At 38.0% G+C, this 27,699-nt stretch overlaps 3 protein-coding genes and 1 pseudogene across 5 annotated transcripts; 3 read left to right on the top strand and 1 right to left on the bottom strand.

Moving 5' to 3' along the window:
* The first annotated feature begins 2,346 nt into the window (after positions 1-2,346).
* On the top strand, positions 2,347-7,709 carry LOC126797682 (heterogeneous nuclear ribonucleoprotein 1-like). 3 transcript variants are annotated; one of them, XR_007672459.1, is made up of 6 exons: positions 2,347-2,781; positions 2,896-2,990; positions 3,247-3,473; positions 3,826-5,014; positions 5,848-5,949; positions 7,149-7,709. XR_007672459.1 is itself a non-coding variant. In XM_050524367.1 (5 exons), the coding sequence occupies exons 3-5, from the start codon at positions 3,252-3,254 to the stop codon at positions 7,160-7,162; spliced, it is 1,425 nt and encodes a 474-aa protein (XP_050380324.1). In that variant the 5' UTR covers positions 2,347-2,790; positions 2,896-2,990; positions 3,247-3,251; the 3' UTR covers positions 7,163-7,707. The 3 variants fall into 3 exon arrangements, 2 of the variants coding, with proteins under 2 accessions (XP_050380324.1, XP_050380322.1); XM_050524367.1 differs by lacking the exon at positions 5,848-5,949 and having other exon boundaries at positions 2,347-2,790; positions 7,149-7,707; XM_050524365.1 differs by lacking the exon at positions 5,848-5,949 and having other exon boundaries at positions 7,149-7,707.
* Positions 7,710-11,106: 3,397 nt separating this feature from the next.
* LOC126799830 (putative MO25-like protein At5g47540) lies at positions 11,107-13,402 on the bottom strand. Its single transcript, XM_050527085.1, has 11 exons — positions 13,277-13,402; positions 12,921-13,082; positions 12,669-12,787; positions 12,505-12,579; positions 12,294-12,387; positions 12,143-12,202; positions 11,893-11,961; positions 11,645-11,743; positions 11,509-11,553; positions 11,317-11,419; positions 11,107-11,228 (listed from the first exon to the last, which is right to left on the bottom strand). The coding sequence occupies exons 1-11, from the start codon at positions 13,397-13,399 to the stop codon at positions 11,107-11,109; spliced, it is 1,071 nt and encodes a 356-aa protein (XP_050383042.1). The 5' UTR covers positions 13,400-13,402.
* A 569-nt stretch (positions 13,403-13,971) lies between these two features.
* LOC126800337 (threonine--tRNA ligase, chloroplastic/mitochondrial 2) lies at positions 13,972-18,029 on the top strand. The gene is made up of 8 exons (XM_050527691.1): positions 13,972-14,315; positions 14,677-14,823; positions 14,925-15,072; positions 15,336-15,589; positions 15,717-16,094; positions 16,418-16,726; positions 16,810-17,010; positions 17,500-18,029. The coding sequence occupies exons 1-8, from the start codon at positions 14,010-14,012 to the stop codon at positions 17,758-17,760; spliced, it is 2,004 nt and encodes a 667-aa protein (XP_050383648.1). The 5' UTR covers positions 13,972-14,009; the 3' UTR covers positions 17,761-18,029.
* Positions 18,030-18,723: 694 nt separating this feature from the next.
* On the top strand, positions 18,724-26,119 carry LOC126800341 (exopolygalacturonase-like; annotated as a pseudogene).
* Positions 26,120-27,699: the final 1,580 nt, after the last annotated feature.

The raw sequence follows: 27,699 nt of genomic DNA on the forward strand, positions 1-27,699 counted from the left end.
TTGCTCTGTAAGAAATTTGGATCCCGTAGGTATTGTAAGAAGAGAAGTGATCTCATCATTGCAATGTGGACTGGTTGGGGTCAAGAGTTGGTTCACTAGTTCAACCAGACAGCTTGCAATAGTTACCTAAACTCAGACGGCTCTTTGTTTTTGCTTAAGGTCTTCCAGCTCTAGGGAGTTTCTTGTTTTTTATTAATGTATTCTTTTCCACCTAATACCAAATCAAACCTATGTATGCATATCCGCGTATGTAATCCCAAACCAAACTGCTCATCAAAATGACCAAACTACTTCATGTTGCTTCGCATGCTCTGTTAACCTGTATTAGACCAAGGTGGCTGACCGGCGGCCAAACCGAGCTAAACCAATGTTCGCACTTTGCAGTGGTTATTTCGGTTTTCCTTGCAAAAATGATGAACCCTAGTAGTATCTTTTTTTTTTTTGGGTCTGAAACCCTAGTAGTATCTACGCTTGCTTAGATTCCAAGTCTAAGGGCCAAAAGGGCAGAGTGGTCAAATTTGAAGTGAAAAAATAAATTGTGTGATAATAGTGTGTATAGGGGAGTCTCTTTCGTGGAGACTGGAGAGCACGAAGAGAGATGCTGATTGCTACTGATATTCTTTCCATATATGGTCCTGAATTTTAATTGAATTAATTAACTACCTAAATTAAAAATTTCTTTTAGTGTGAATGTGACGCATCCAAAAGACCAAAACTGCAGTAAAATCCATAATACCTGGGATTGTCTGAGAGTGAGTGCTCACACAGACGCAACTCACTGACGCCAAATCTTCTTCAACTTCTTATTTTCGTTTTTACCCTTCCCCAATTTAGGGGGTTGGTAGTTTGGTACTATTTACTTACCAGTTTGGCACACAATTTCACTAACGAAGAAGAGATTATGTCACTAGAACAGATAATATTTGGCATCAAATAATTATTCCGGCTAAGCATGATTAGTTATTATATTTAAGCTCAAGGGAGGATGAGAATATTCATTGCCGAAATTTCAAACAAATGATCACCAACCGTTGGTACTTGCAACAAGGGAATATTGAAAAGGAGATTGGTGTATGTTCTTTATGATATAAGTTTTGGTTTTATTTATTTATTTCAGGATTTGAAAGTGTATGAAGTTTGACATTTGGGATTGGAATGACCACACTGGCATTTGTAGTAGTAAAATTTTTTGTTGTTGTGAATAATAGCTATTACCAACTCCAGCAACACGGAACGCCACCCTTTTGAATGATGACGTTTATTACAAAATTTACTTTAGTATCAACTTGGTTTAGAGGGATATGATAAGCTGGACTTTTTATTTTCGATTTAAAAAGTTTGATGGTATACAACTATACATTTGAAAGAAAAAAAAAGTTTGAAGCTCAATGGCAAGGGCTATGAAAAGATTTGGTCATGGAGGTGAACTAGTGGCATGGCTAATGGAACAAGAAAAGAGAAACAATAAATTTTAGAAGTTAAGAGATCAGCGGGGCGTAGTCTAGTGTTGTTCAATTCATTTAGTTCTATACAGTATATACATCAAAGAAAGTTAAAGAAAATATAGCTTCACACGGTGTTCAAATAATTTGTGTTATTTTTTTGAGAGAATACTCTTTTAATCTCTTTTTACCGCTAAAGAGAATAGAAACGGAAAAGAAAAGTTTGTGTCACTCAAGTAAGTGAAGTAACCAATATATAAGGTAATCAACATTTAGATAAATTATTTCAAAGTTAAATATTATTGAAAATTGCCAGTAAAATCTTTGAAATTGCCTAGTCGAGGATCCACAATGACGAATTCAAGATCCAACCGATATGCTTTCGAGACACGATCTCATGAAGAAGATCCCACAATTGAGCTCTTTTCCCTTGAAAAATCCGACGACAAGTGATTAGCAAGGCGAGTGATGACCCTATACACCCACCCCCACATCTATGCAAGTCAAAACACAGCAAATCAGGAGCACAATGTAGCTCATATCGTTTCTTTACGTGTTTTCGTTCATAAAAGAACAAGGAATTAAATGTAAATCATTCCACACGCAAGAACCAACTACATTGTAGATAATTTGAAGTAATTCAACTCGAATAAATCACGAATGTTCATGTTTATTTGGTGTACAATCTAAGCTTCTAAGCTCGAACCTCTTCTGCTCTTATTGTTTGTGTCATTTTCAGAAGGGTTTCGAGTAGAAGAAGTCATGAATGAAATCAACGGAGGATGGGAAGCGAATGGGCCCATCACTACGTGGGTTAGAGCTTCATGCAACCAAAAGGGTGAAAGTATACCAAGGAATGAAGGGCGACCCGGAGGACAAGTAATCCTGCTCATTTTATCAGGAACCGAATTTCTGTTTTGGTTGGGCAATTCAGACTGACATTTCCATAAAATTTCAAATCAAATTCGTCATTTGCAAAAAATCACACAATTAAAAAAAGAAAAGAAAGTGAAATTCTTCATCTTCCCATTTTCAGAGTTGCCTATATATTCCTCACTGACCCTCCCCATCAGCTTCTTCTTCTTCTTCTCTCTCTTTGCTTTGTGTTTTCTTCCCCTAGAAATACACATTCTTTGTTTTCAATCCCTCACTCATCTGTTAGGTAACTGAATTTGCATTTGGTAATCAAATTTGCACCATTGAAACAACAATACCAAGTTTTGGAGGAGGGCTTATGTTTGAGAGGAGGTTGAACATCGCCCTCTGTTCTTTTTTTCACGGTGCCTCCTCTCAGATCTTTATTTCTCTCAAGGTTTCGCATCTGGGTTTTCCTTCATCGGTGCGTTTGGTCAGAATCTGATTTGGGTTTTCAGTTTTGTCTGATTTGGTTGTGGGATTCGGATCCTGTTGAGTTTTTTCTGATTGGAGAACTTTCTGAATTTTTGTTTTGTAGGTGTTGCTGAATTGAGAAGGATCGGATATCAGTTAATTGAATCAAGGAGTACTTGTTTGAATCTGTGTGTTTGTTTGAAACATTTTTAGCGAAAGGTAGTGTTCTTTTAGAGTTTGATTGGCTGCATTTGTTTTGATTAGGCAGATGCTTGATTGTGGATCAAAGTAGAGGTTTTGTTTCAGCTGAGATGTTGTTTTGGTTTTACTGTTTCGTCGAGGAATTGTTTTTGGATCCATGCTCATTTGAATTGGGTTTGAAATTTTGATGAAGATTGAGTGATTGTGTCTATGTTCGAGTCAAGAGTGATTTGCATTTGAAACTTTAATGAGATTGAATTCTTGTTGGTTTTAGGAAAAATGCAATCCGATAGTGGGAAGTTATTCATCGGCGGCATATCTTGGGACACAAATGAAGAGCGTCTGAAAGAGTATTTCAGTGCTTTTGGGGAGGTGGTAGAAGCAGTGATCATGAAGGATCGAACCACGGGACGTGCTCGTGGATTTGGTTTTGTAGTTTTTTCTGACCCAGCAGTTGCAGACACTGTCATAATGGAAAAGCACAACATTGATGGAAGAATGGTAATAGTAGTACTTTGGTTAGAATGAATGTAGTCTTATTCTGGGATTGTGTGTTTATGTCTTAGTCATGGCCGGGCATCATTGAGCTCTTCTGTTTAAATCTCATGAAAGGTGGAGTGAGATTCAATTTACTGTAGCAGTTACGGGTATGAAATTGTAATTGCAGGGAAATCTTTTAATGTGGTTCTGTATTCAAGTAAATTTCAAATCAAGGAAAAGTAAAGCATGCTCCTCATTCTTTTATATTTTTCAAGATCAGTTATTTGCAGTAATTATCCTTCCTAGTTGATCAGTAATCTATGGGTTTGTTGTAGTTTTATTATGTTTTTATGACTGTGTTGTGTATTCTCAGGTGGAGGCAAAGAAGGCTGTTCCCAGGGATGATCAGACCACTTTGAGCAGGAACAGTGGCAGCATCCATGGTTCTCCGGGTCCAGGGCGCACAAGAAAAATTTTTGTTGGAGGTTTAGCATCTACTGTTACTGAGGGTGATTTCAAGAAGTACTTTGAACAGTTTGGGACAATTACAGATGTTGTGGTAATGTATGATCACAACACTCAGAGGCCGAGAGGCTTTGGATTCATCACTTATGATTCAGAGGAAGCAGTGGACAAGGTTTTGCTGAAGACATTTCATGAACTAAATGGGAAGATGGTTGAGGTCAAGCGTGCAGTTCCAAAAGAGTTATCACCTGGTCCCAGTCGCAGTCCTCTTGGTGGTTACAATTATGGTCTGAGTAGGGTCAACAGCTTCCTCACTGGCTATACCCAGGGGTATAATCCAAGTACTGTTGGAGGTTATGGACTTGGTAGGTTCAGTCCGGTTGCTGGTGGTCGAAGTGGATTTCCTCCATTTGGTTCTGGTGGTTATGGAATGGGAATGAACTTTGAGCCAGGGTTGAGCCCAAGCTATGGAGGAAATGCAAATTTTAATAATAATGTGAGCTATGGACGGGGATTGAGCCCTTACTTTATCAATGATTCAAATAGGTTTAGCAACCCCATTGGATATGAAGGCGGTAATGGAGGAAACTCATCCTTTTTCAGTTCAGTGACTCGGAATTTGTGGGGGAATGGCGGTCTTAATACAAATTCTGCAAATTCCAACACTTACATGGGTTCAGGAAGTGGCAGCATTGGAGGAAATACATTTGGCAATGCTGGAGTCAATTGGCGTTCTACGGCAATTTCACCTCAAGGGGGAGGAAATAATGTCTCCAACAATAGTGGGAATCTTGGCTATGGAGCTGGTGATAACAGTTATGGCTTGGGAACCGGAGGCTATGGAAGAAACAGTGGTGCAGCTGTGGGCCCTACATCTTCTTTTGCTGCATCGAATGGTAGTTATGAGGCAGCCTTTGCTGACTTCTACAGTGGTGGTTCAGGGTATGGTGATCCTACTTGGAGATCATCAAATTCCGAGCGAGATGGGTCTGGCCCCTTTGGGTATGGGCTTGGCAGTGCAGCTTCTGATGTATCAGCTAAAAGTTCTCCTGGTTATGTTGGTGGTTATAGTGTTAATAAGAGACAGCCAAATACAGGTAAGAGCCACATTGTTAGTATTTCATTGCATTAAATATATATAAAACTCTGTGTCGCCCCATTTCTGAACTTGCTTGTTTTTGCTGTTTCTTCCTTGTATCCACATGCCTGAAATAATATTTAAACATTTTTGTGTAGAGATGCTTCATGAAATCTGCTTTTCGTGTTAGGGGTCTTTGTATTACAGAATTCATTGTAGCAGAAAACAGGAAATGCTATTGCTAATCTAATGCTGTCTGTTGCATAGTTAAATTAACTTGAAATGGGTGTAGTTAGTGATTGCATAGATTTAATCAAGGCATTAAGCACAGTTGTGGTTCGCTTAAGGTTGTCCTCATTTCATTACATCCAGCTGAACTCGTGAAATGCCTTTATTATATCCTCTCTCTAATAGATTGATCTGTTTATGCATAAGTCGGAATTTGATTGTTTCATGGCTACCTGGATATATCTATAGTCTATACATTGTGCTTCCTTCTCTACTTTGAATTTTTTTCATTCTTTATTATTAAATGACTGCAAAACTTCAAATGGATAGCTGGTAGCTTTTAACTTTCAGGATCTTATATGATTGCACTTTCAAATAGTTAGCTTTGTTGGTGTTGCTGGAAGTTTTTGATAATGTGTGACCTTCTTAAATACATAGCTAGTCATGATTACTAACATCATGGTATTTTAGAGGATGATGCCCAAATGAGGATCAATTTTGCAGGGCTGTAGGGAAAATTGATCATATTTACATTGTGATATGGTGTTGATAAATATTATAGGGTCTCATAACAAAAGAGGAACTAAAAAAAGAGCTTTATGGGATCTCTCTTTTCTTGTGTAGGTGATGTCCAATAATCTTCTGCTCCTTGATTGGTATTTGGTATTCCCTTGGATTGAAATTGCTTCTTGAATGTTGTCTCAGCAGATGTTCAAGTTCTCTCAGGTTTATGGCTCATGTAGATTTTAAATTTCTCCTTATCTGTCTCTTTCACTCTGCCTGCCTGTTTTTGCGCATGCTTGTGCGGATGCATTTGTATTGCCTCATCAAACTTTGGTTTTGGTCTTATGTTTGCACGTCTCATAAAAGTTTTTTTTTGTAAGTGTGTTCAAGTTTTAGTAAAAAAGTTTGAAAGTAAGAGAAGAGGGAGAAAACAATTTTTGACCAAAAATAAAAAACACCATACTGTTGTATCGCTGGCCCTTAATAGTTGACATGTTAAGTATATCCCTCATATTGCAAGGAGCTCTTGATGCTATCTTTGTAAAATTATAATATTTGCTCCATAGTAGAACATTGCTTGTTTTTCTTCTCCACTTCAGAATACCATTTTATCAGGGAAGAAAGTTCAGCGTATATTGTGGCTTGTGTTTAGAAGTTTGGTTTTCTACACTTAGCACAGAGTAAAGAAAATAAGTATAATTAATTGACTGTAGTGTTTATTGTGATGCTCTGAGATATACATACCTGTGTGTTTTTTTTTCTTGGATGTCTTTGTTTGGTGTCTTGTTTAGAAATATAGGAATCTAAAAAAGTACAAGATGAAGACTCTTGTTCTTCAGATACACTTTTTGCTCGGCCTATGCCATCAATATGTGTTTGGCCTATGGTCCACCTGCATGATATCTCGTGTCTGGTTGTGTCTTAGTGATAGCTTTAATTCTTATGTTCTTATACACGTCCTACCATATAGCATCTGTTTTCCTCAGTTTGAATTTACACAAGATTCTTGTACTATAAGTAACACAAATCACATATGTTAGGCTTGATGTGAGAAGCTATAGTGGCTTAATAGGGTGGGAATACATGTTTGGCTATTCAAGTTCTGCAATCAAGGAAATGTGTGTGAAAGGAGAAGTAATAAATGAACTAGTCGATCACCGTAAATTTCATGATGCTTAAATGTTTATATTTCATGGCATAAACATTAAGGGAAGAATATTTTGTAGAATTGATCCTCTAAGGTAGCTGGTGGTAATTATGGACAGCTTTATGCTTTATTGTACTCAGATAGATGATAAGTGGGAAATGGATTCCAATCAATGTACATTGTGTTTTCCTTTCTGCATTTGTAATCATATAATATTGCTTTTATCTTTTGCTATTGTTTCTGATACTTAACAGCTGCTTTCTAACTTTTTCAGGAATTGCTGCTTAGGAACATTTCTGATATCACGTCATAGTAGGCGAAGATAATCTGGTGAAGCAGGTGAACTGTGAATTTTGCAAACCAACGTCATTCATACATCTCAGTAAAAGAAAATTGGTTAGTAAGAGCTAACTGGGAGTACCTGTTTTGAAGGATTAAAGTTAGAGATAGAAGTTCTGTGTTAATGCTTTTGTTTCGAGTTGCCCTTCTAGGCTTTTTTGTTTTGATCTTTGAGTGAGATGTAAAATCAGATTGCGGGATATAGTCAGAAGTGTATCATGCATCTCCGGTGAGGTGGCGATACCAAAAGAACAAAAAAAAAACATAAAGAGATAGACTGATATATATTTTATTTTTTCTACTTTAGAATTTCATCTGTAACATCTCTGGCGAAGTCATGGGTTCTGGTCAGGGAATGATTTTCTTATTCTTTTTTACCCCATCATTTGGTTTGTGATGTACCTGAGATTACTGTTTATTGACTAGTGTGAACATTTAAGGGTTACCCAGCTAGGGACCCCATGAATAAGTTTCGCATATTCAGTCTGTTAGTCGTCGAGGTCTTTTTGACTGACGAGAAGAAACAATCTTCTAAGAGTTTTGTTGGCCGAAAGGTCTGAGAATCTGAGTTTCAAATGCTTACAATATTTCTGTACTCAAGTTAGCCTCTCTGGAGATCTAAGAGTCAAGAGCTACTAAAACCTGGTTTGGCTTTATGTGAAGATTTTTCAGGCCTAAAGAAACAAATAAGATCGAATGTCTCTGAAAGAAATAATGCCCTTTGTGAGTTCAAGAAGTTTTTTGTAATAACCCGATTTTTTTCGGGACAAGTTAAAAGACTACTTCTAAGTTTTAAGTTCTCAAAAATATTAAATTGTGTTTGTTCCGTGTTGTGACGTCGGAAGTCGAAAACGAAAACGTTATTAGAATGTTTAATTCGAAAAACGTTACGTTTCCGAACGTATTTATCGACTTTTATTTCGTCGCTCGGTTTCAAAAACTTTCTTCACGAAAGTTGTAGAGCTCGTCGATACGAGTTCGTGGATATGTGACGCGTTCGAAATGGACATCGTACGTAAAAGTTATTCACGTCGGAAGTTAGTTTCCGATTTGGAAACTAGTATAAAAAGGAAATTTTTTAACTAGGGTTTCCATAACAGGAAACCCTTTCATTTCCGCCTCTCTCTCTCTCTCTCTCTCTCTCTCTCTCCCTCTCGACACTCTCTCCCGAAACCTTCGGCCTCCCTCCCCGATCTCCACCACCGCACGTCCGTGAGGCTCACCGCCGGCACCACGAGCGTCGCACGGCCGCCTGCGGTCAACTCCGAGCTCGACACGCCATCCCACGCAGCGCCGGAGCTCCACCAACTACCCCAAGATTCGGCAGAAACCGTCTCCTTCCTGGGTGCATCTCCGGCGACTCACCAATGGTTCTAGAGCTTCGTCGAGGTAAGGGTTTTACTATATTGATGGATTGGTGTGGCTATTTGATGTTTTGATGGTGGATTGGAAGAGGAGAAACAGAGGAGGAAGGAGGAGAGATACGGTCGCCTTAGGCGGCGCGTGGGAGCGTGTTGAGGGGGGGTAAGCACGGTGTGATGCCGTGTGGAGGTAGCAGAGGAAGAGAGAAGAAGTTTGGTGGTGGCGGTGGCGCGATACGCGCCGTGGTTAGCCTCGGCGCATGGGCCCCACGCGCGGCCCGCCGGAGGTGGCGCGTGTGAGGCGGTGTGATTAGTTTCGACTGAAAGGGTATTTTGGTAATTTACTGTGTACGGTAAATGTAAATGTAATTTTTATTTACTACGGTAAATGTAATTAAATTTTACCTTCGGTAAATGTAAATATAAATTACTTTCAGTAAATGTAAAAAGTAATTTGTAAAAGGTAAATAGTAAATTTTATTTACTGAGATTGTATTTACATTTAAATCGTACGTATACGTACAGAAATACGTATTAATATTTATACGTACAGAAATACGTATTAATATTTATACGTACAGAAATATGTATATAATATTTATACGTACAGAAATACGGATATAATATTTATACGTACAGAAATACGTATTTAATAATTATACGTACAGAAATATGTATATAGTATTTATACGTACAGAAATACGTATATAGTACTTATACGTACAGAAATACGTATTAATTGAGTATTGCACAGTAAACCGTGAATAGTGAACAGTAACTTCGTAAAACCGAAAATTGCTGAACAGTAATCGATTATTACTGTTTCGGCATTTAAAGGTTACGAAACGATTCTAAATTCTTTTCTTATCTTTTCAAGGTGATCGTTAAACCGAGGAAAGGAATTATCATCGGGAATTGTGAAATTACGCTCGAGTCATTAAGGTGAGTAAAATCTCACTGAATTACGAATCTACCCTCGTGGTGATTCAACATTTTTGCAAGTGTGTTTATCAAATGAATTACAACATGTATATAATTTAGTGGACTACATATATATAGTATAATGGTAATAAGTATATATATATATATATAGTTCATTAAATTACGTACTGTTATTAATTCATTAAAAATAGTCATTTAGATGACGGAAGTTTGTGAATTGAGCATGTGTGGTGAAATATGACATGTATAAGATATAGTGGACTATATATATATTGTATAAATGGTAAATAAGTACGAATATATATAGTTTGCTATATATTATACTGTTATGATTTTATTGTGATTATTTGAGCATGTGAAATGAATTGTACAATATGATGTGAGATTATTGTACGTGATTTATTTAACATTGAGATTGTTAAAATGTGAATTGTCTTCGGACCTGATTTTTGGTACAATATGATGTGAGATTATTGTACGTGTTTGGCAAGTCGAAACCTAGCCTTTGGCCGGGCGAAAGTTACGATACAGTTAGAGCTCTAGTCTGTCTGCCTTAGTACTGCATGCGAGGTAACGGGTGGTTATCTGCTCATGGGTACTCGGTGTATTTTGGATGTTGGGTAGCGGGTGGCTATCCAATATCAACGGTGTATTACGAGAGGGGTAACAGATGTGTACCAGCGTTCTTGGTACCCGTATTATAAATGCATTGGGTAACCAGAAGGGTTACTTAATTTCCTCATGAGCTTTTTATTTCATATTTCTTTGGGTCAACCAGATGGGCTGACCATTAGCTCATGGGGGCATTTATATTTGTTGTTTTGTGATCTTTCGTATATTTTGATATGCGAATTATATTTTGATTTTACTCATACGAGCTATAAACTTACCGGGTTTGTGTTTACAATCCCGGTGCACCAATTCGATGGTGTAGGGGATAATTCTGCAGGTGCTGATTAGTGGGGGTTGAGTGACGACTACAGAGGCTTGAAGTCGTTCTTATCCTACTTGTGGTGAGGTTTTAGCGTGGGTTTGTGTGTGAGAAGTTGTGTAATTTCATTTGTGAGATTTGTGAGTGATTTGTGAGGATTATTACATTTCCATTTTATGTATGGATTATAAATTTGGGTTGTAATAATTGGTTGACTGAGTTGTATTGAGAACTCAGAATTGATCCGCTGTTACACTTTAATGATTTCGATTTATTTGAGATTATTTGGTGTTTAACGACTTTAGAATTTTGAGTTTTTAAGCTCGAAATTTTAGGGTCGTTACATTTTTCATTTGATATCTAGTAGTATTGGAAGAATGGAAGTTACCAAACGACGGCATAAATAAGGAAAGGACGTGTCGCCAGATGGAGAGAAACCAACTACGCCAATAGCATGGGGTTGGTGAATCAGAAGTCAGCACACAAAGAAGCTGTGAGAGCTTTGGGTAACAACAAAAGACACGAGTGCGCTTCAGTAAGAACGATATATGGCTTCATCTTTCATTTCATTTACAGTGATTCTTTACATAATCACTGGTTTCTAGCCCCAAAAGGAAACATTAATCCCAAAAAGAACCCCTCAAATTTATAGAGGACAATCAACATGCAATCTGACAATTCTCTCTAAAGCTCAGAACTGAGAAGTCCTTGATATCCTTGGGTTCAAGAACAGAGATCTCTTTAATAAGTTCAGCTTTGTCTGCTTCAAACTGCATATCCTCTGCAGCAGAGTACATATGGTTTTATTTTCGAGTGAGTTCAGATGACAAACATGGACCAAAGTTGATTTGCAGACGGAGAATTTGTACCTTTCTCAATGTTGAAGTCGCCAAAGAAACGGAGTAGCTTGCTTTTATTTGTTACTAGTACATTAACGATCTCAGGAGGCTTATTTTCGTTTGCAACAAATAGCTGCATGTAAATAACAAATATAAGATGTCTGACTTGTAATGTCTAATGCTGCATTTTATGATACTGATAGTATGGTATCCTGCACAAACCTTGAAGACATGAAAGGTCTCCAATTGGATTGTCTTGTTTGGGTCCTGCAAACAGGCATATGCACAAAAATAAGAAAATGAGATAAAGATTTGTAGAGTGCATGCACATCTGTATCGGTGACAGCAAGTTTCATACCCTGAGAAGGTTCATTAGGATTCTCATGTTATCCAAAGAGCAAACGTAGCGGACCATCACAGCAGAGTTTGAGCGATCCAGTAACATAATTCCCAACAGCTGACACAAGGTATGAACAGGTACTTATCGGTGTAAAGAACAACTATTAATTTATGTTCTCAGGCAAAATAATTCTCAGCAATGAATATTTCAAAGAAATTGGATGACATAAACAAGACTTCTAGGGACACGAAACTATGCAAACTTACTTTGACAGCCTGCCGTTTGGTGATGTAATTCTGAGACTCCAGTAGCTGCGAATTATATTCTTGGAAAAACTGTAACCAGCCAACAGTGGTATTATATCGACAATGATCATTCTATGTTTCTATTCTTAGTTTCTTACCAAATTGCAAAAAATAAAGTCTAAGTCATCTTTTTTTTTTTAGCCCTGTAGTACTATGCTATAGATTAAAAGTCCCCACAAATGGATTAGCTCATGTAGATTGCAAATCTTACCCAGTCGTAATTATCAGACAGAAATTGTGCAACAGTTGACTTATGCCTGGTCATAAGCTCCTGTGAGAGTATGTCAATGACAGCAAAATTAGTACCAAAACATAGTGGATTGTGTAAGTTTTTACTAATGATCAGACCATACGTACTCAACCTTGAAAGTGGCTGCAGCATCTGATGCTATTTCAAAATTTGGAATTTGTATATAATCAAAGAACTTCTTCATGTGATTTGATTCCAGGATGTACCTGTGAAGTAAACCAATTAAAGCTAGATAATATGGCCTATTACATCCAACTCATCAACAATGGTATGAAAACGTGCAAACTTGACTCAACTAGAGACGCACACATTGAAGGCTTTACCTTGCAACAACCTGATGACGAATGCACTCCCTTAAAATTGCCCCGTAAGATAGGGAAACATCACCGTCTTCATAACTGAATCAAACAAACCAAACTAATCTGACTCCGCTGGTTTATTCATCAGATTCATAACAACGTCAGCAGTACTAATTAATTGATCTTACCCAGGTATCAGAATATCAATAAGATCAATATTCTTTTCCAAGTACTCAGAAGCAACCAATCGCGATTGAACCTGTTGCCTTTGCAAATTTGCAACAATATGTGTTGCATTTCTACGAGTCTGCAGCAATATAAAGTTTAGAATAAGGCAGCAATACCAAATTTTCAATCTGTCAATCCACACAACTTTGATTGCAGACAAACTATAACACAAAAGCGTCAAGCCGTCAAGACATCAACCAAATGCTCCTTACCTCAAGGTTAAGCTTTGAAAGGTTAACGATAAGAAGGCGGAAGGTATCGTCTTTGAAAAATTCCTGAGTGAGCTGTGCACAGGTTTCTTTATTTGGCTCTGATTCACCATCCCCATACAGAAGTGTTCTCATCTCCAACATTGCTTTTGTTAATTCCTCCATCTATATATAAACATATTCAATTACATCATATAGTCCATACATGCATGTATAAGTCGATACCATACATGATACTAATTGATGTCCGATCTGCAATGTCATGATGAACAATTAATCACATGCAGGTACATAATTTCATTTCCAGATCAACCTCATTAACTCTATTTTATGTACCAAGCAAAACGTACAATCCTCACCTTCTCTTTGCGTTTCTGCTCGCGGACGTCCTTTTCGGCAGTGAGGAAGATGAAGAGCTCGCGCGTGTGCTTGAGGAGCTCGGACGGCTTGCGTGGCTTGGATTTCTTGAGAAGACCCTTCATCGTCAATTTGGCCATATCGAATTCAGAAGTAGCAGTAGTACCTCCTCCTGCGTTTTTTACTCAGCATCTGGGGATGGAACGTCAGAGAATCTAGGGTTTATGAGGAGATGGGAAAAACAAGAGATCGGATTGAGATTGCAAATTTCAGAGCTTCATGCACAAATCGCAATCCAGCAACGGTTTTTTTTTTTGGGACGACCAAGAGGAGTTAGTTGCAAATATAGCAACCGCCAAAAGAGGACTTTCCCGCTTAAACGCGTGTGTTCCACCTACGAATCAACTTCTGACACGTGAGGGAAGTAAAAGAGTAATATTTCGCAGCTTTCTAGGGCCTGAAAATAGTAAATACAAGGTAGCACCTGGTAGTAAAATTACCAAAACGATTAAATTATCCAAGTCCGTGATTAAAAGATCAAATTATGGAAGTAATTGGTTTAATACTCAATTAACACATAATTAAATATTTATTTATTTCTGTAAATCCCCAAAGTAAAAAAAGTAAGAAGTAGTTCGACCCAAAGCCAAACCTCGACCACACACAGTGAGCCAGTCGGTCACTGATAGCACGCAATCCTTAATACAGAGATAGAAGAAAAAACCCAAAACCCAGATGATGTTGATTCTTCATAGAATGGCCACCTCCTCTTCTCTCCTCTCCTCCCCTCTCCTCAAGACCTCCTCTCTCCTCTCCTCCCCTCTTAAACGCTGCGTTTCGCAACCCACCTTCAGAGCTTTCGCCCTTTCCCGCGGTAGTGGACTCTCCACCTCCGCCGCTGTCGCCGCCGCCACGGAGCCTCACGTCTCGACCCAACACGACAAACTGAAGGAAGCCCAGAAGGAGAAGGCCGACAAGCTCGACAAAGTCGTCCTCCCTTCCAATGAGTCCTCCGAGAAACTCCTCAGAGTTCGCCACACGGTAGTTTGCATTTCTTGACTTCTCTGTTTTTGTTCTTATCGTGTTCTTGACTTTACTCTTTTGATTTTAGTTGTTGGGTTAGAAAGAAAGTAGCTTGCTTTGTCTTTTGATTTCAGTTATGTCTTTTTGTGTTGCACCTAGGATAGTGTTGTAATTGATGTTGTTTGCGAAGAATGAGGAAATTATTAGGATGAAGAAAAATCACGTCTTTTTTGGGTTCTATGATTGTTTCAGGGCTAGAGAAAATGGGTGTGTAATAGTAGGGGAGATGTTTTTTTTTAATGAATTTATGAGAATGTGTTATCAATGGTGTGTTTCTCGGTGCTGTTATGGAGATTGACTATTTGAATATGATGAGCAGTGTGCGCATGTTATGGCCATGGCGGTTCAGAAGCTCTACCCAGACGCGAAAGTGACAATTGGGCCGTGGATAGAGAATGGGTTTTATTATGATTTTGATATGGAGCCTTTGACTGACAAAGAGTTGAAGAGAATCAAGAAGGAGATGGTAAGCCAATTTACGTATCAGTTACTATAATTTTTTTGTCAGTGTTTTTGAATCATCACAGGTTTGCAAACCGTTCATTAGCCTCTGCATGCCATTTGTAGGATCGCATTATTTGTAGGAATTTACCACTTGTGAGAGAAGAAGTTTCAAGAGAGGAAGCTCAGCGAAGAATAAGTGCTCTCAACGAACCGTACAAACTTGAAATTTTGGATAGTATTAAGGAAGATCCCATTACCATCTACCACATTGGTAAGGATTATCCTAGTTTTGAGTTTCCCTATTGAATGACAAGTTATGATTTTAATACTTTTTATATATAGTTCATGCTAAATAGAACGAACGACCAGCTCGCTTCTAGAGCTATACACACTCGTATAGGCAGACGTTTTGTAGTGAGATTCAGTTTTCTCTGATGGGATGTTTAAGTTGGCTTTTTGTGTCTTTCCTGATGGAGATAACATGACATGTCCAGTTAGATCACAAGTGTTTATATTATGATAAGTTCTTCTCAGGTGATGAATGGTGGGATCTATGTGCGGGGCCTCATGTGGAATATACTGGAAAAATTAACAGAAAAGCTGTTGAACTTGAGTCTATTGCTGGTGCTTACTGGAGAGGTGATGAAAAGAAACCAATGTTGCAGAGGATCTATGGCACTGCATGGGAAAATGAAGAACAATTGCAGGCATACCTTCATTTCAAGGACGAAGCTAAACGCCGAGATCACAGACGCCTTGGTCAAGTTCTTGATCTGTTTTCAATACAGGTACCCGAATTGAAAAGAACTGCTACTTTCTTGCTATTTACACCGGTTTATCTGTAAGAACTGCCATAGGTTCAATGATTTGGTATGAGGATTCTTGCATTAATAAGTTTGGTTTGAATTTCTACAGAATGATGCTGGTGGGGGTTTAGTGTTCTGGCATCCAAAGGGTGCTATTGTGAGGCATGTAATAGAAGACTTATGGAAAAAGACACACATAGAGCGTGGTTATGATCTGCTATATACTCCACATGTTGCAAAGGCAGATCTTTGGCAGATAAGTGGTCATCTGGATTTCTACAGAGAGAACATGTACAATCAGATGGATGTTGAAGATGAACTTTATCAACTTCGGCCAATGAACTGCCCTTATCACATCTTGATTTACAAAAGGAAGCGTCACTCTTACAATGACTTTCCAATGAGAGTTGCTGAGTTGGGAACAGTATATAGATATGAATTATCTGGAAGCTTACATGGCCTATTCCGTGTAAGAGGTTTTACCCAGGTATGGTATAATATCTTGTTGGATAAGTGTTCATTTTCCTAGGCACAGGAGAAGAAAAAAAAAATTGGTCATACTTTCGAGTGTTGCAAAATTTTGTTTTAAAACATTCATTTTTTAAATTAAAGAGACTATTAAGTCTTTTAATGTTGTAGGAATTATTCTTTTCAATTTTACAACTAGGTTATGGCTGTTGCTTAGAGCACTTGATGTTCGTTGCTGATACAGAGTTACATACCACTTAATGACTGAGTTTCTTATCATCCCATCCTCTTTTTTTTCCTGGAGCTATGAAGTGTTCTTTTCTCCTAATGATCTTTTTGCAGGATGATGCACACATATTTTGTCTAGAAGATCAGATCAAAGATGAAATCGGGGGTGTCTTAGATCTTACAGAAGAGTTATTATTGAAATTTGGCTTCAGCAAATATGAAGTTAATCTCTCCACGAGGCCGGAGAAGTCTGTTGGAGATGATGATATATGGGTGAAAGCAACATCTGCCCTTAGAGATGCGTTGGAGGATAAGGGTTGGAGCTATCAAATTGATGATGGCGGCGGTGCTTTTTATGGCCCGAAGATTGATCTTAAGATTGAGGACGCTCTTGGAAGGAAGTGGCAGTGCTCAACTATACAGGCAAGTCCTGAATGTTAATGATATTGTTTAAAAGACTTTGTTTACTTCCCTCCATCTAAATATGTTTTCTTCCAATTGTACAGGTTGATTTTAATCTACCACAGCGATTTGACATAACATATATTGACTCAAATTCAGAAAAGAAGCGGCCTATCATGATTCATAGAGCTGTTCTTGGGTCCTTGGAGCGGTTCTTTGGAGTTCTTATAGAGCATTATGCTGGAGATTTTCCATTATGGCTTTCTCCAGTGCAAGCTCATGTTTTACCAGTGACAGACACTCAGGTACTCAAAGCAATCTCATTATTTATTATGTAAAACATTAAAAAGCCTTCCACATAGTCTATAAGAAATTGAGTGGCTCAAGGAAAATTGATAGCTCGCTCTATCTTTATATCCATTACATGAGCGAGGATTTTCCATGCTATACGACTTTTAAACTCCTATTCTTGTTCAATATAATATGAGACTGTCAAATGTTTAGGAGTGATTGTGGGGGGATACGGTAAAGGGGTAAGAGATGAAATGCTAAGAAAAGGGAAATGAGCGAATAAGCTCTGGGGAGTGGTATCTGACAAAATTTAGATTCCCCGCGCTTCAAAATGGTGCAACCTCTTAAGATTATGAATGTGTATATTGCATGAGCCCTTTGAACTAGAAAAAGAACCGTTATTTTTTTCTTCCTATGATGTGATTATTTAGGAATGGATGCAACTAAGACAATGGTCTTTTCAGTTTTCACTAAAGCCTAATAATTTAAATATTTCTGTATAGCTGGACTATTGCAAAGAGCTAACCAACAAACTGAAGGCAAGTGGTATTCGGGGTGAACTCTGCCATGGCGAACGGCTGCCAAAACTGATTAGGAATTCAGAGATGCTCAAAATTCCACTAATGGCTGTTGTTGGTGCCAAGGAAGTTGAATCTGGAACTGTTACAGTTAGATCCAGGTCTGGTGAGGATCCAGGGAACATGACAATTGACGATTTTGTCAGCAGAATCAAGTTAGCCATTGAAAATAGAACATCATTTTAAGAGCAGATGCAGTTTTGTTACATTCGTAGGTTTCTATACCATAGCAACATTGTATCCCCATATATTGTTGAGCTGAGTGCAGATCTGTATTTTCATTGCATTAGAGCTTGATTTTCAGAGAGCTCGGAGGAATTGCTCTCACTTCAAAAGTTCAAATAGGCTGCACTCTTGTATTTGTATATACTTCTTGGATAGTCGGATTGAACAATTTTTTGTTCACACTCTTTCATACTTGTTACTGATAATCCCAAGTTTACAAAGATGGTCTCATTTCAGATTTCAGATTGGCACTGGTGTGGTGGTGTTTATTATTTTTTGTAAAAAAAAATTCACATCTTTGACCAACGTGATGTTTTTATTTTTGGTCAGTGACGAATGATTTGAAAAACGAGCTTAATTCCCAACCTCATACTTGTTTTCTTGGTCTGTTCAGGTCCAAACACACCATGTGTAACCTAACAATGTTTTCAAATGTCCAAACCCTTTTGAATACTCTCTGGATTTCTGACCAAAATAATCATTTTCCGTGTTAATATGAAGTGTTCTACTATGCATTCAGACTACATGTATTGATAAATATGTAAATAAATAGGTGTTTGTGTTGAAGGTCAATAAGCCAAACCGAAACACTTAATTTCTTATAAAACAAATATCCAACCACGTATTTTCTTGTACATGTGAATGGTTAGAAGGTAATTCTAGTGACCACGTACAACAAAACCCTAAAATTGCAGGGTAATATGACTCCAATTAGAGAAGATGGATAAGAACTATCAGCCGCAAAACACAACCTTAGATAGTTCACTTTTTGTTGTTGATCAAATTAGATAGTTCACTTAAAATTGGATTATACGTTTTTGTGGTATTAAGCTTCCATTGTTGCATTATAAAATGAACCCTCAAGTTAGTAATCATAAATTGAAACATCTCAAACTGAAAGTTGTAATATAGAAGAAGTCTGAAATGGGTTCAAAATCTTTTCTTGGAACGCGTTTTTGTTTCTTGTTTGCTTTCTGCTTAACAACTAATGCTGCAGTTTTTGATGTCAGGAACTATGGAGCCAAGGCAGACGGCAAGACAGATGACAGTCAGGTAATTAGTGATTTATTCTGCTCGTTTCGAAATATTTAGGTGTTACTCTTCTCTTATCGCATTTGTGTTTCTTTTTTAATCCAATGGTAACGTATAAACAATCTGACCACGTAACATGTACATTCGAATATCAGGCCATCAGTAAAGCATGGACAGACGCATGCGCAGCCACGAAACGGAGCACGGTTGTGATTGCGAAGGGAAACTATTTGATTGGTCCGGTCAGGTTTGGAGGACCCTGCAAGGCACCAATTAACCTTCTTGTTGCAGGAACACAACAGGCTCCAGTTGAACCTGAAAAGCTCAAATCCCAGGATGGCTGGGTCGTTTTCCAAAATGTGGATAAGTTAACTGTGTCAAAAAATAGCTTGGTCCAAAAATGATTGTGCCAAAACTGGAAACTGCAATCACTTCCTATCGCAAGTCTTACGTAAACATTTATATAATTAATTAATCTAACAGAAAAAATATACCAACATATGGTACAGACTACATAGACATAGTTACTAGCTGCTCGCTGATTTGTACACAGAATATACGTATAACTGGGATTTCCAATTCACTCTTTAAAGACATAACATCGTTGAACAGCAAGTTGTTTCACATGAACATCATCAACTCCAAATATGTGACCCTTCAATACATCACCATCGATGCACCTCAAGAAAGCCTAAACACAGATGGAATCCACATTGGTCGCTCCTCATATATCAATGTTACCAATGCAAACATCAAGACTGGGGATGATTGTGTTTCTCTCGGCGACGGAAGCCAGCAGATAAATGTCGAGAAAGTGACATGCGGCCCTGGCCATGGCATTAGTATCGGTAGCCTAGGAAGGTACGTATTTACTTGAAGAGGAAAAACGCTATGCTACGAGATTTATTTTCGGTTTTGTTAGTGATTTAGTGACACATATAACGCTCAATGACTGCAGATATCACCACGAGCAACCTGTTCAGGGCGTCACTGTGAGAAACTGCACTATTTCGGAAATCTCAACTGGTGTTAGGATTAAAACCTGGCCAGCTTCTCCAAATGGAGTGGCCACAGATTTGCATTTCGAGGACATTATTATGAACAACGTCAAAACCAACCCTGTGCTTATAGACCAAGGATATTGTCCATATGATCAATGCCAAGCGAAATTACCGTCTAAAGTCAAGATCATCAATGTGAGCTTCAAGAATATTAGAGGCTGTTGAAACAAAAAATAAATAAAACCGCACGCTCGACCGAAGCATGGCATTTCTTTTGCAAATATGAGTGCTTTATCTCAATAAAATTTAAATCCTCTAATTAAAAAAATAGAGGACAAGATGAGATTAATAGCAAGTGAAACTCTCAGCAGAAGAAAGCGTCACAACCTTACAAGGCATTAGACTTCTACTAAAATTCTAGTGGAGCAAACATAAGAGTTGGAGTCTTCGAACACGGCTTCTAGGAAGATAAGTTTCAAAACTAGTTCAATTCAGTTTGAACTCCAACACTTTTCGTGCACGTTGTAAACAAGTCAACCCCTCCATCAGTCCATTATATAAAGCCAATACCAATACAAAGAGGACGCCAGACAGAGGGACACTAAGGAGAAGACCGGTAAATAGGAGAAGACCGTGAAGAAGCAACAACCAGACAGGAGAGGCAGAGGACGCTACATAGTCGAAGTCCGGTTGAAGAAAGCAATCCAAAGCTTGACGCCCACACAAAGGTTGAGACTCTCCTCCACTCTGCTATACTCACAGGCCTCTCAGCGAGGCCATATAAAAATTACAATTCCGTGCAGCATCCCGATGAACAAATTCCGGACAGCATCACGATTAGGCCTCATCATTTAGCATGTGGATCCGAAAAGTCCGCAGAGGCCCGCAAGCCCGATGGGCTTTTACCCGGCCCGGTCCGCGAGAAAACCCGCCAAAACCCGCTTCCGTGGGTAGAGGGCTGGGCTTAGTTTAGAGGTGTGAAACCCGGTCCAACCCGCAAGGTCCGGCCCACCAAAAGCCCGTAAGGCCCGGCCCGTAAAAGCCCGTCAAATAAAAAAATATTATACATATATATTCTATTAGTTTTAGAATAATATGAAGGAAAACTTCTCGGGATTGATCGACACCAGCCGATATGATCGATATATATATTTAGTGACCCTGTAAAAATTCATCCAATTCGGACATTGTCTGGCAGTCGAAAATTCCGGTAAACCGAAAACAACACTAATATGCTCTAAGAGAAGATCCATTACCAAGATGCAAACGCCAAAAACCGTTTGCATATCTAAAATTACCTAATTTTTGTCACCAATCATGTGTGGTGGCACAGAGGAAACCCATTTAGTGAAGCCCAGGTCAATGAAGGTTTTAATATGTCAAAATGCCTTTTTTTTAGTTAACTATAGGTACAGATGGTCAAACCATGTCCAAAACGGACGAAATTTTTATGGGTTCCTTAAATATATATATCGATCACATCTGTTGGTGTCGATCGACCATATTTCGAATTAGAGTTGTCGATTGCCGAAGTGTCTACTAATGTATCATAATCTTTATAATAAAACTATCGCATAAAGCGACTATATGAAAGAAATTTCTCGGGAACGATCGAGACCATCCGATGTGATCGGTATATATATTTAGTGATCCTATAAAAAATTTATCTAATTCGAACCTCGTTTAACCGTCGGAATTTCGGGTAAACCGAAAACACCATTAATATGTCATATGGGAAGACCCATTACCAAGATGCGAACGCCAAAAGTCGTTTGCATACCTAAAATCACCTAATTTTTGTCACCAATCGTGCGTGGTCGCATAGATGAAACTCGTTTGGTGAAGCTCCGGTCAATGGGAGTTTTAATATATCAAAACGCATTTTTTTAGTTAACCGTAGGTATGGACGGTCAAACCATGTCCAAAACGGACGAAATTTTTATGGGTTCCTTAAATATATATATCGATCACATTTGCTGGTGTCGATTGACCATATTTCGAACTGGAGTTGTCGATTGCTAAAGTGTCTACTAATGTATCATAACCTTTTACATTAGGTTTGTAATAAAACTATCGCATTATGAAACGACTATATGAAGTAAACTTCTTGGGATCGATCGAGACCATCCGATGTGATCGGTATATATATTTAGTGATCCTATAAAAAATGTATCTAATTCGGACCTTGTTTAACCGTCGGAATGCCAGGTAAACCGAAAACACCATTAATATGTCCTAAGGGAAGACCCATTACCAAGATGCGAACACCGAAAGCCTTTTGCATATCTCAAATCACCTAATTTTTGTCACCGATCGTGCACGGTTGCACCAAGGAAACCCATTTGGCAAAACCCCGGTCAATGAGGAGTTTTTTGATATGTCAAAACGCCTCTTTTTTAGTTAACCGTAGGTAAGGACGATTAAACCATGTCCAAAATGGACAAATTTTTTACGGATTCCCTAAATATATATACCGATCACATCAGCTGCTGTCGATCGACTATATTTTGAACTCGAGTTGTCGATTGCCGAAATGTCTACTAATGTATCATGACTTTTATATTAAGTTTATAATAAAACTATCGCATTATGAAGCAAATATATAAAGGAAAATTCTTGGGAATGATCGACACAATCCGATGTGATCGGTATATATATTTAGTGATCCTATAAAAATTTCATCCAATTCGGACCTCGTTTGACCGTTGGAATTTCCGGTAAACCAAAAACACCACAAATATGTCCTAAAGAAAGACCCATTACCAAGATGCGAACACTAAAAGCCGTTTGCACATCTGAAATCACCTGATTTTTGTCACTGATCTTGGGGGATCGCATCAAGAAAACCCATTTGGCAAAGCCCCGGTTAATTGGGGTTTTAATATGTCAAAACGGCTCTTTTTTAGTTGACCGTAGGTACAGACGGTCAAACCATGTCCAAAACAGACGAAAATTTTACGGGTTCCCTAAATATATATACCGATCATATCTGCTGGTGTCGATCGACCATATTTCGAACTAGAGTTGTTGATCGCCGAAGTGTCTACTAATGTATCATAACCTTTATATTAGGTTTATAATAAACCTATCGCATTATGAAGCGACTATATGAAAGAAACTTCTCGGGATCGATCGACACCATCTAATGTGATCGGTATATATATTTAGGAATCCTATAAAAATTTCATCCAATTCGGACCTTGTTTGACCGTTGGAATTTCTGGTAAACCAAAACCACCACTAATATGCCCTAAGGGAGGACCCATTACCAAGATGCGAATGCCAAAAGCCGTTTACATATTTGAAATCACCTAATTTTTGTCACCGATCATGCTGGTCGCAACGAGGAAACTCATTTGGTAAAGCCCTGGTGAATGAGGTTTTATTATGTCAAAACACCTCTTTTTTAGTTGACCGTAGTAACAGACGGTCAAACCAAGTTCAAAACGGGCGAAATGTTTACATGGTCCCTAAATATATATATATCACATCTATTGTTGATTGACAATATTTCGAAAGTAGAATTTATTTGTAACTTTTTTTAGAATGTTTTATAATAATTCTTTTATTGTTCCAAATCCTTCAATAAGAGTGTTATTTTTTTTCTAATACAAGCTCGCAAGGCCTGGCCCGTAAAAGCCTGCAATGCCCGGTTCGGCACGCAAAAGCCCGCAAGGCCCGCTTTAGGTGGGCGGGTTTCGATTTTCATATTTGTGAAAATACCCGATCCGACACTTATTTAAATTCACTAAGGCCCGGAATGGGCCGAGCCCGGCCCGTTAACGAATCTTAGTCCCGATGACAAATTCTGAGTAACGTCCAAATTAATAAATTTCGGGCAGCGTCCCGATGATCACGACGGAGCAGCATCTCCGAGCACCATATTGAAACTCTGTTTCCACAAAGCCAAACACAAGTCTTGTGCTCCTGTCAATCACACCACAACCAAATATAACATGTGTTGCGTTTCCTATACTGCATCTATGACACTGAGGTTGCAATGGGGCGCAGTGTATAAAGTATGAAATAGGGCACTAAGAAAAATATAAAAATGAATGTGATTATTCCAGACCCTGTGATGATGATGTTTAATTAAGCTATGCACCATGAGAGGCTTGATTAACAATTGCATGGAGCAACAAAATTAAAAGCTGTGACCAGGTGTTGTTGTGCCGATGTGAAGAAATAAAAGGTCTTGGTTTGATGTTTAATTAATCAAGCCTTGATTGTCTTCTATGCAAGGTGTACGTGCACCATGAGCGGCTTGATTAACAATTGCATGGAGCAACAAAATTAAAAGCTGTGACCAGGTGTTGTTGTGCCGATGTGAAGAAATAAAAGGTCTTGGTTTGATGTTTAATTAATCAAGCCTTGATTGTCTTCTATGCAAGGTGTACGTGCTAGAGGTTGGCTGTAGACATGGAGAAGTTAATTACAAATATGATCAAATCAAATGGTGAGGTCTGGACATGACATGCATAAAACAAAATAGCTTGATTATCATTTATCAATTGCTTGAGACAACAAACTTGTAAGTTGTGAAGAGGTGCCGCCCAAGTGAAAAAATAATAAATCTTTGGCGGTGCTATCCAATTTGATTCAGAGACTTTGATTAAATTCAATGAATGAGAGAAAGGAGCAAAATTCGTCAGAGACAAAGTTCACAAAAAATTCCCTGTGCCAAAGTTTTAGCAGGCAAAATGCTATGGAGTTCCTCCTTGGCATTCATCGAACAGGTTGTGGGCATCCGATTGTCTCTTTACAAAAGAAACGACAACATCAATCTCAATGCCATAGGGGAGTTTCAATGAAATTGGAATCACCAACAGGGCAAAACAAAGACTTAATTTGCTGGGCACAAAGCCAAGATGCAGAGAGATAGCCGTCCTCACCTATTTATCTTCATAAAAAAGCAAGAGGGTCATGCAAGCTTCAATAGATGAAATGTTCTGTTCTAACGTACACCCAGTCCAGAGTTTCTATCTCCAGGATCACATTCCATTATCGTACTTATCTCAATTTCTGAGTTCTCAGAAAGAAAAATTACAAAGACGAAAGAAGACCAGTGAGGGAGAAAAGAGACATGATGACGGGAAATAACAAGAGTTGGGCCTCCATCAGCTCGGGCTCTAAATGATGGAGAGGAAGGCACTACGACAAGCATGGGTCTTATAAAATGGGTCATTCGTTGAAATGCACACTAAAAAGGCCCACGCCTCACTTGAAACTCGAGCTCAAACTATCGAAAACTTCAAAGTCAATGTGAAGCAGTGTAAAGCCCATATCAGGTCTCAAGACCCAACTGCAAAGCTCCACACGGGTGCCCTAATCAAACCTTCAAATGTCACTAAATTCCAAGGCCCGTTGCAAAGCCCAGAAAACACTCTACCAAATTAGGTGTCCAAAGAAATACGCTTAATGGATTCAAGTTCTACGTACATCCTTCGAGCTCAAATATCGGTACAAAACCGAAAACCAAAATATATGAACTACGGTCGGTTTGATCCCTCAAAAGGGGTACATAAGCAATCTAGCGACTCACTAGATGCCACCACATATCCTAAATCGAATCCCTGACACACTAGTCAAATTCACCAAGCACCAGAAAAATCAAATCATTCCAAAAATGCTCAAAAGCAAGCTCGAGGACTTAAATCCTCACAAATGCCTCAAACAAAAATTCCAAGTAAATGGGTCATCTACCCATTGGAATTTCAAAAGCCCGGAACTACATGTGGTTTGATCCCGCAAGGGTATGTAGGCAATCTAGAATCAAATAATCTAGATGCAACCGCATCATAAACACTATTCTAAATTCTAAAATCAAAGCCCTCCATTGAGTCATTCATTAATTGGAACTCTTGAACTACGAGTGACTTGATCCCTTCCAGGGTACGTAAGCAACCCATCATAAATTCCGGGTGCAGATACAAAAACAAACAAACTCATATCGGTTTCTTTTTAAATGAAATCAAAGGGTGTTCCCTTGTAACAAAAGGATTGTAATTAAGAGACATATTCTGTCTTGAATGGCTCGAACTCGAAATGATTATACTCTAGTCTATTAGTAGATAGGAGTGAGATGACATGGGGTGACATTTTACACTTTTGTGCAATATGATATTTTTGCCCAGCTACAGAGGCACGTCTCAAGACCCTGGCAAGTTGCTGAAATCAACTTAACGTATAATGGGAACAAAGGAACTGCTACATCTGAATGTGCCAACGTGAAGCCTACGGTGTCCGGAAAAGTTAATCCACAAGTGTGTGCAAAGAACGTTGCTTAAGTAAGGTGATAACGCAATCATTAGCGCGATCAAATACGCCTAAAGCGAAAGTCAATTCAAGCTATAGGGTCGGAACGAAGAATTAGATGATCGATAATAATTCTGCGAGATAATTAGACATAAACCCAATTTTGAAGCCCCCACTTAAATCTAGACCCACACTCAAAAGTTTTTTCAATCTAAACCCAAATTAATTATTTTAATCTAATATTTTTATAACAAATATTTTTCATTTAGAATGATTTCACTTTTTTACCCTTGAGAAATTGAAACTCCTCCTTAAAATTAGTTTTGACCAACTTTCTAATTTAGTTAACATTTAATTGTATCTATCATAAATGAAAATTGCAATTTCATTTTGGAGAAATTTGAGAAAATCGGGTATCAACATAGGTAGAGCATCTTTCAACATTTCGGAGAACCACTTTATATTGGCACCTTGGCCAGGTAGATCCGTCCCACTCTCCGAAACCTCACATCTGCTTTTTTGGAGCATTTATTTCGGCGATTGCCGCTGCTTCATTGTGATCTACCACTGCTTCACTGCCCTTAAATCGAATTTAAAGAAATTATAAAATATACAAGAGTGAACAAATGTATGATTGAATTAATTTTGATCTTATTTTCTTATTTAAGATGATTAATTATTTGAATTTGTCATAATTAGCCTTAAATTTTGCCTTAGTTTTTGTTTCTCCATCTCTTGATGTCTATTTAGCTTCTTATCACTTTATCTTATCAAAGATTTTTTTCATATATTTGGAATATACTTTTTATTCTCCCACATATTCAGCAGATTGAAAACACATATTATAAATCAAAACAACCCTACACACTATAATTTAAAGAACATGATGAAATCCTCATAATTGCTCAATTCCAACACTATGGATGCAGATCTTATTACATACTAAACAATTATCCACTTTACGTATACATGTTAAACATATGCAAATCATGTTGCCTACTAAGTAGATTTTAATACTCTATATAATAGAACTTTTTACCTTAACCTTAGATTCACAACAAAACCATACCTACTCTACAGATACAAATCCAAACCAAATTGTGAAACCCACCTACTCAATAGAATTATGAAACCTACAAATCTCAACCAATACACAAGTAACCATATGAATCCTCTCACATATTTAGCAGACTTAAAAAAAACATACATATTTCGTAGAATCACGTACTTCACTAAACAATAAGGATTATGTTTTTTAACGGTTACATAGATTCTTCAGATTTAGCAAATACACACACACACACTGAAAACATAGAATAACAAAAATACCTACTTTAAGGTAGTACTTGGGTAAGAGATTTGGAGGTGATAAGGAATTTCAAAATGGAAGGGATTTCAAGGTGAATGGATTAATATAAAGTGATGAGATATTAAATTGAAGCTACAATTAAGCAATTTAGAAACATACCAATGTATTTGTACCAGTGGCAAATAAAGTAATTTTCATCAAGAACAAGTTTCATTTCTTATACCAAATAATTTTTTTTTAATTTCTTATTTAACCTAACTGAAAGAGTTTTAATGGTGGGTTTAGATTTAAAAAGGTGTTGAT

Source organism: Argentina anserina, chromosome 6, assembly GCF_933775445.1.
Source record: "Argentina anserina chromosome 6, drPotAnse1.1, whole genome shotgun sequence".
Classification (NCBI taxonomy): Eukaryota; Viridiplantae; Streptophyta; class Magnoliopsida; order Rosales; family Rosaceae; genus Argentina; species Argentina anserina.